General features: G+C 39.0%; 1 protein-coding gene across 1 annotated transcript; it reads right to left on the reverse strand.

The window, feature by feature from the left end:
* Positions 1-756: 756 nt before the first annotated feature.
* MEIG1 (meiosis/spermiogenesis associated 1) lies at positions 757-9,139 on the reverse strand. Its single transcript, XM_063445444.1, has 3 exons — positions 8,945-9,139; positions 3,551-3,746; positions 757-934 (listed from the first exon to the last, which is right to left on the reverse strand). The coding sequence occupies exons 2-3, from the start codon at positions 3,707-3,709 to the stop codon at positions 806-808; spliced, it is 288 nt and encodes a 95-aa protein (XP_063301514.1). The 5' UTR covers positions 3,710-3,746; positions 8,945-9,139; the 3' UTR covers positions 757-805.
* Between the last annotated feature and the right edge of the window lie 40 nt (positions 9,140-9,179).

The following is a 9,179-nucleotide window of genomic DNA, read 5'->3' on the forward strand; positions in this document are numbered from 1 at the left end:
ATTTTGCATTTGAGCAGTGGTGTGTTTCTTTAACATTAGTAGCAATACTTACATGCTTTTAATATTTTCACCTCTTTTTGCAACAGAAAAAGCAGGACCCTTTCCTTGTATTCACTTACACCTCTTTATACTGGCATAGAAAGTGGGGAGTGGAAACATTCCCACAGCAATCCTACTTAGTAGGATATAATTGTGTAGTGGACAAAATCTGTCAGAATATACAAATAAACAAATTCAACTATTTCAGACTACTTTTACAACTCCAATCAACCTTAAGAGATGTTGGGCCCTCTAAAAAAAAATATATTTTCAGAATACTTTGATCAATCTTCCCTGAAGTGTTCCTCCACAAATAAAGATTTGTGATCCAAGGAGAGAGCTGCCTGCTATTCTGGTGTCAAGAAGCATTTTTTCCTATTTTTTTTGCAAAATTGGAAAGCGCTTTTAACTGTGTTTTTGCTTTATTTTGGATCAACAGCAAAAACAAAACAAATGTGAGAAAGGCTGAATTGGATTGAGAAAAATCATTTTTGCTCTATACCATACGATTTACTCACCACCGGAAAGGAGAGACTCATGTTTGCGTTGTTCGAGCTGCCTCTATCATCACACAACAAGTGCTAGAAACCTATTATCATCCCTTGTTACCTTTGAATCATAAGCTTAGTTATTTCAGACTGACATTTATTGAAACACGTGTCTTTTTTAAAAAAAAGTCAGACATATCGAGAAAATAAATCAGTATGAATACTACAATTGGCAGTTCATCCATCAAGCTGTTTTTATTTATTTAGTTTTTTTTTTTTTAATATGCATACACCTTAACTTTATGAACCTCCTTATCTTCACATTCTCTAAGCTTATTGTAGTAATAGAAGGTATTATCTTTTCTTTGCAGTTTTTTCACAAAGCCTGTTTCAGGCCAACGATCCACCTGTCACATGAAAAAGGAAAAACAAAAAATCAATAACAAATAGAAGATAGATTTGATTAAACAATCAGGTATTCCCTTAAAGCAGGGTTCTCAAGCTAGCGATTCACACACCATTCCTGGCAACCCAAACTTTCATGCAGCTCTCGTGATGATGCTGTGGGGGCACACAGCACAGGGAAGGAATCTTCATCGAGAGCTTGGCCATGGTGAATGATTTGTGGGGGAATATATATTATATTTATGGAAATGTTTGGGAGTATATATCTATGTGTACTTGTGGGTACACATCTTTGCATATGCACATCTATCTGGAAGTATGACTGTGCAACGTGCCTTGACTTTCAAACCCCTGCTCTAGAGAAAACCAAAAGACACAAGCTATACAGGGATATACAACCTCCCTTGAATTTTGAAAGTCATTTAAAAATATAAAATCTTCATTTTTAATGGGACTAACTTTGTTATTCTTCCTTTATTCCTACTATCCAGACATTTTACACTTATCCTTTATTCCCACTATCTTGCTATTGTGCACTATTCCTTTACTCCCACAATCCTCACACTGCCCTTGCCCATTACACTACTACTATGAAACCAGCTCTTTTTTTTTCCACAGTGAACTAACACGATTATATTAAAATATTAAAACAGCATTTGCACACATTAAACCAATGATTTAAGCATTCACGTTTACATGCACTGACACTCAATTATACCCCATCATTCATATGCACTGGCCCTCCATGCCAATAAACATTAACATTCATACACAAAGATGTTCATGTGCTTGTTGGAGGTTAAGTCGAACTTTTTTTCCAACTAAATTTTAGTTCTAGTACGTAGTGTAGGAATCACATTTTGAGCCCTGTTTATATTATGCATTAAAGGACAACTACAGACCAATAAAGCTCTTCAGCTTGGCAGTTTTATAATTAATTAATAAGACACCCATCACTGTCAATCAGATAGCCAGGGAGGTTTGCCTCTTGTTTCCATTAGTTTAATCAAGTATAGAAAGGAAATCGATTTAAAAAAAAAAAAAAATTAAATATATGTAAAAAATTAGGAAAAAATCATCCCTAGTATATTACAGGATCCTTCAGCCGTATACATGCACCTTGGGTCAGACAATGTTGAAAACCAGCAGTTGTCACTATTGTCTTCCTTGTTACTGTGCAGGGAATGAGACAGGGAAGACTCTCACCCTCTAGAACTTTCTATAGAGTTGGGGAAAGTGTCTCCAATAAATCTATGCTTTTTGCATACATTTTGCAATACACTACAGTTTGTATTGCAAAATGTAGGCAAAAAGCAACAAAGGTTTTGAAGGGTTACTACAACCACCATGACCAATTCAGTGATTTGAAGTGGTCATAGTGTGCTACCCAATGTCAACTCATAAAATATGTCTGTCATCAGCACGCACAACCAGGCTGCGCCGGCAAGGAGTAGCATTTTTTTCCCCACCCAATAAAATTTATGTTTTCAAAAATAATAATAATAATTCCCACCCCCTCCCTGGTCTGTTCAGTCATATGCAGTCTGAGCCAGTAAAACAGTCCAATTACAGGCTATTTTATGAGAAGCCTGTAATTGTACAGTGCGAGATCCTGGCTGGTGTCTGGTGCTGGATTCCAGGTGAGTAAAAGCCTTTTTTTTTATTATATACAGGTTTTACTGCTAACAGAGGAGGGTGACCTACTTTTTAGTGCCCAGTAGGCCTTTTATACAAAATAAGTATCTCACAAAAAAGGGTTGGAGTAACCCTTTAATGCTACAAAATTTTTTTTCAACCAATTGAGGATCCCTTAACCCCTTAAGGACACATGACGTGTGTGACACGTCATGATTCCCTTTTATTCCAGAAGTTTGGTCCTTAAGGGGTTAAGGGTATGTTCCCATTCATTCAACAATTATTTGCCACAATGCTCACATTCTTTACCTATGAAGAGTTAAGATTGGCCTTTGGTGTATTCAATTAAAGGATCACTATAGGGTCAGGAACACAAACATGTATTCCTGACCCTATAGTGTTAAAACCACCATCTGGGCCCCTCATGCCTCCATAAATATAGTAAAAATCTTACTGTATTCAAGCTTGAAGCTGTAACTCTTCATGCTGTTAGACTAAAAAAACAAGCAGTGTGCTGACATCATCAGAAGTGGTAGCCTGATCCAATCACAGTGCTTCCCCATAGGATTGGCTGAGACTGACAAACAGGCACATCAGGGGCAGAGCCAGCATGATTCAAACACAGCCCTAACCAATCAGCATCTCCTCATAGAGATTAATTGAATCAATTAACCTCTATAAGGAAAGTTCTGTGTCTGCATGCAGGGTGAAGAGATACTGAATGTTTGGATGCATTTAAGGCAGCCATGACCCAGGAAGGATCTCTAACAGCCATCTAAGGAGTGGCCAGTGCAGTTATCACTAGGCTGTAATGTAAACACTGCATTTTCTTTGAAAAGGCAGTGTTTACAGCAAAAAGCCTGAAGGTAATGATTCAACCAGAACAAATTCAATACGCTGTAGTTGTTCTGGTGACTATAGTGTCACTTTAAAATAAATTGTATCTCATATGTATAGCTATAAAAGTTAAACAAATACCTTACCAAGTCAACGTGTTTTACATGCTTGTATTCCAGTTCATCTCGATAGCCTGCTGTTTGGAATCTGTACAAATTTTCAATCTCATCTGACCACTGCTTTGCACGAGTCATTGATTTTGGCTTGACTTCAGAATTCATGTCTCCAATATCCTGCCCAGACATTCTATTAAAATCTTCTGATGTTTTCTTTAACAGCAAACTGATGTAAATGTTTGAAAGCAAAACAGATATATTTATATATGGAGAATGCATATCTCAAGCTATTCCTTCTATAGTAAACAAATATTTCCATATTCAGTCCCCAGTAAAACCACCCTGAAGGTTGAAGGTTTTTGAGGGTCGTACTGGTAAGTTTTATGCAATGAAGAAGAGTAAGTTGAATGATTTGGTCTATGCCAGTGGTTCCCAAACTGTGTGGGCACCGCAACGTGCACACAGGGGTGCCACAGAATTTTATTGTTCAACAGGATCCCGGTCGAGTGCCGCGCGGGAGGGAGAGTAGGCAGCCGCAGCGTGAGGAGAGAGGAGTTCAATGAGCTCCAGACCCCTCACTCCCTCAGCAGCAGGACTCCAAGCCACCTTCCTGGCACATAAGGTAATCTAACAGGAGGGTGGCTGGAGATATAAAAAAAATAAAAAATTAATGTGAGTGTTTGCATGTGTGTGTGTATGAGTTTGAGTGGGTATTTGTAAGAGTGCGTGTGTGTGTGTGTGTGTATATATATATATATATATATATATATATAAAACATCCGATATACAATGGCTGCTCACCGGTCTTTTAAAATGCAAATATTTTATTGGATAAAGTTTTTAAAAATGACCAACGTTTCAGTCCCCGCTCGGGACTTTCTTCAGGGTCAATAACAGGACAACAAACTTTTTAAACTTTATCCAATAAAATATTTGCATTTTAAAGGACTGGTGAGCGGCCATTCTATATCGAATGTTGTGTTGTTGGAGCTCAGGCTTATGCACCCGGCAGTGAGTGAGTTAAAGTGTGAGTGCAGGGGATTTTTTTAGATATATACACATCTGTGTATGTGCATCTGTGTGTCAGGGTGTGTGTTTTTATGTCAGTGTGTATCTCTATCATGGTGTGGACATGTATCAATGTTTGTGTGTGGGTGTCGGTTTATATATCAATTTGTGTGTATTTATATGCATTTGTGTGTTAATGTGCATGAATATCTGAGTATGTATGTATGTGCACACAGCCAAGCAGTCAAACACCAGCACAACATACAAGCACACTCATGCAATCAAACGCAAACATCACAAACACACCCCTGTATTAAAACACAATAACTGTATACAAGCACCCCTTAAAACACCAATACTGTACATTACACTATAGCGCCAGTAAATGCGGCAGCGCTGTACAGATATACAACCTAGAAATTTTGACTTGGGGTGCCTTGGAGAAATACTGAAATATTAAGGGCGCCATGAACATAAAACGTTTGGGAACCACTGGTCTATGCCTTTTCAAATTGTTAGTGTCTGACTCACCTAAGTGACTTGCATTGACAATGGCAAGTGAATTTACACTTTGTTATTTTAATCTAAACCTCTTATTTAAATGCACATAGCAATATGGTTTGATTATTGGTAAGTTATTCAGTTTTTCTCTTATTTATATACACTGGTGAGAGTGGTGATATAATTGTTATATCCCTGACTCTTGCACCCAATGTTTGACAGTTTTCTCAGAAAAGGCAATATCTTCAATTGGGTAGCTGGTAGACAGCCATTGAGGGCAGACTTAGTGTTGCAATACAACTCCCAGTAATGTGCATTTAGTGTATCACAGAGCTTCCCAACTATAAAACACAAAGTAATATGCATTCTGTAAGACAGAGCTCCCCTGTAATAAATCTCAGAATAATATGATGTACTGTGTGTGTTATCTTTAATTCGCGTGATGGCCATGTGTGATATTGGTAATGGGTGGATTGACTGTGTGTGATATGCATTTTTTGGCCATGTGTGTGATGTTTATGCAGGATTAATTGGCTGCGTTTGATGTTTGTACAGGGTTTATTGGCTGTGTGTATATGCACATATGCCCATGTGTGAAGGAAGGTGTGTATTTTTGCAGGGTTACATGTATTTAGTCAAACACACAGTTACAGGCAGCCATGCACAGTTACAGGCAGTGAAACAAACAGTTACAGTCACACACACACACACACATTACAAGCAGTCACTCACAATTACAGACAGACAGACACACTGTTACAAACAGTCACACACATCATTACAGGCAGACACACACACACACAGTTACAGACAGTCACACACAGTTACAGGTAGTGAGTCATACACATACAGGTACAGGGAGTCAAACACGCAGTTACAGTCACACACACACACATTACAAGCAGTCACACACAATTAAAGCTACAGACAGACAGTCACATACAAACTGTCACACACATCATTACAGACAGACACACACACACAGTTAGAGACAGTCACGCATACACAAACACAGTTACAGACAGTCAAGCACACAGTGACACGCAGATAGTCAGACACACACACACACACAGTTACTGGCAGGCAGACAGACAAACATATGCAAACACGGTTGCAGACAGTCACACACACAGTTACAGGCAGTCACACAATTACATGCAGGCAGACACACACAGTTACAAACTGACAGACACACACACAGAGTTACAAGCTCACAAACACACACAGTTATATGCTGACAAACACACACAGTTACAGGCAGACACACTCACAGTTACAGACAAACAGTCACACACACACAAGTACCTCTTTCCATTAGAGGCACTTGCTGGATGAGGAGCAGGAGCACTGCAGTCCCAGGTGTGTAGTTGTTGGGGAAGCAGATACTCTTTTGTGCTTCCCCCTCAGTGTGCAGAAGCAACCAGACACAGGTCCACATTCAGCTCTGCCCCTGCTGCTTGCTTAGCTGTGCCCCACTCCCATGTAGCTCAGCTCAGTGCCGTGCGGCCATGCTACAGAGCAAAACTTACATTATAGGAGTGTTCTTTGCACCCCATCACACCTGTCATTGTAGGAGTGTGGGAGTTATGTCGGCCACATGGCACCCCTGCTGCTAGGGCCCCCGGTGTGGTCACACAGCTTACACATCCCTAATGGCCGCTCTGCTTGCAACATTGGTAGATTTGAGATTGGAAGAGGGTATGTGTGTCTGAGAGGGGGGCCTAATCTGTGAATTTCGTCACCTATGATGTTCATAATGGACTGACGTGGCCAAAATGGCAGGTCAAACTACTGAAGTACTGAGGGGTCTGTCTGGACAGCCTATGGCCTGCAGGGAACATTGCTGAAGCGTTCTCTCCAAGTTGCTAGTGCCCATGCACAAGGTGAGTGTCACGCCAAGGGTGTATAATTCATTGGTGCACTATAGAATTATTTCATGTAATTTGTGTAGTGCATACATGAACTGGCTATAGGTGGTATAGCCAAATTCAGCATGATTGGGGTTAATGTGATTGTATAGGAATGTGATAGATGTCAGAAGGTTTACAACATTAACATTTTTTTTGCTCATTATAAATATTTCTAATAAAGCTCATAATAAATATTAATTTATTACGTTCTGTTTTTGTCTGGTATAGACTCATGTTACCTGATTAGACACATTTATTAGTAATTTGAAATTGCATAGATATTGTGACAAGTCATATTTTGTGGGTCTTTAATCTGGGACCAAGGCACCCAATTTATAAATTGTCTTGGTGGCAGCGTTAATATATTAGTTATATTATTATAATTAAGTGTGGGTGGTGTTAAGGGGAATTTAAATCATTGTTCTCAGTCTAGTGCAGACAAATAGTGCAGTTCAGGTATTAATATTTTAAAGTGCACTGTGCCTTTAAGACAAATAATTATTTTATATACATAACCAACGTAATTAGGTGAGTGTAATATTTAAAGTGCAAAAATCTATAAACTCAATTTATAATGAAACTGCACTTTACTTTGTGCTAAAAGCTTATTACAAAGTGCAATTTTTTGTGCAAGAACCACTATGACATGCATAGAGTAAATCACTTACTTTCCTTAATGGTATGCGATATTCAATGTACCGGTACATAAAAAGGAAATAAAAAATATATAGTGTAATATAGTTAAAATACAAGAGAGAGTAAAATTCTATGAATGAAACCACTCACAAACAGAGAGCAGATGAAGCCTGCTCTAACTGTAATTGCCTTGATAAAATATCCAAGTGATGTTTGTAAGCGGGTTTCATTCATATAATTTTACTCTTGCACTTTGTAAAAAGTTTTTAGCACAGAGTGAAGTACACTTTCAGTATAAATTAAGCCCATAGATTTTTGCACTTTAAATATTACACTCATCTACATTACATTACATGGGTTTTGTATGTAAAATTATTTTTTGTCTTAAAAGCACAGCGCACCTTAAAATATTTTTATCTATTTTGGAGGGTTTTTTTTGGGGGGGGGGGGGGGGGGGGGGGGGCTAAATACACTTTAAAGTGCTGCTATATTTGCACAATTGTATTAACTGTTTTAGATAAATAATCACTGTTTAGCGCCTACGTCACTTAACCCCTTAAGGACACATGACATGTGTGACATGACATGATTCCCTTTTGTTCCAGAAGTTTGGTCCTTAAGGGGTTAAAGAATTGTATTCACCAAATAGTGCAGTTTAACCCGTACACTGCCAGAACCAAGTGATGCGCACACTTGGAGTTTGACGCATTCGTGACAGCGAGCACCAAGGAACTAAATCGGGTCAGTGGGACAGGATCCCAAGATTGGGATTGCCTTTGGAGTGGGGCTGGTGCTTTCGCATATGCCAGGATCCTTCAGCCATAGACATACACCATGGGTCAGACAGTGTTTGCAGACTGTCAGTCTGTCTCTATGGTAATCCCTGCAGAAACACAGCCAAGACCATAGAGACTGGGTTCAGACTCTGTGTGACCCAAGGTGTTAGTATTTGGCAGACAGGTCCTCTCACATACTGAGGGCAGGGATGATATATCTCATTTAACAACAAAATAAAAATAATAATAATTTATATATATATATATCCTTTTAAAACTTGATGAAGCGATTATTATATTAATTTACAGGTAGCCATGATATTCATTTTCCTGTAGTAACATTATAATTATATATATATATATACTGTATATTGGGTTAAAGTTGTCCTGACACTATGTTTATAGTGTTATAGACTGTTATGTTACTGCAGGAAAATGAATATCATGGCTCCCTGTGTAAGGTATGTTTTATATCACTAAACTGAGAATGTATAGTTTGTAGAATATTGTTTAAATCAGTTAATTTACGTTATACATGTTTTACATATTTACAATGAACTTAGCACGGATCAGACTAAGTCAACCGGCGGTACCTGCAGGGCTGCGGCTGTGTGCGGAGGTGTGTAATAAGTCTGACTGTCCCCCGGTTTGTGGATATCGCTGCCGGTATCGCCGTCTCTTCCAGCTGTCTCGGATTCAACGGCCACAACGAACAGAGTCCGCGGTATCCTAGCAACCAGCAACGCACCCTCACTGCAGGCACGAGCACCAACTGTGCATGCCCGAGGGCGGGGCCTGGACGCAGAGTGAGTCGAGTCACTTGTAAAC

This window comes from Pelobates fuscus, chromosome 3 (assembly GCF_036172605.1).
Source record: "Pelobates fuscus isolate aPelFus1 chromosome 3, aPelFus1.pri, whole genome shotgun sequence".
In the NCBI taxonomy this organism is placed as follows: domain Eukaryota; kingdom Metazoa; phylum Chordata; class Amphibia; order Anura; family Pelobatidae; genus Pelobates; species Pelobates fuscus.

Coding starts and splice junctions, on each gene's coding strand:
- MEIG1 (XM_063445444.1), bottom strand. CDS start 3,709: ATGTCTGGGCAGGATATTGGAGACATGAATTCTGAAGTCAAGCCAAAA. Junction 935..3,550: donor ATGTAAAACACGTTGACTTG/GTAAGGTATTTG, acceptor TTCATGTGACAG/GTGGATCGTTGGCCTGAAAC.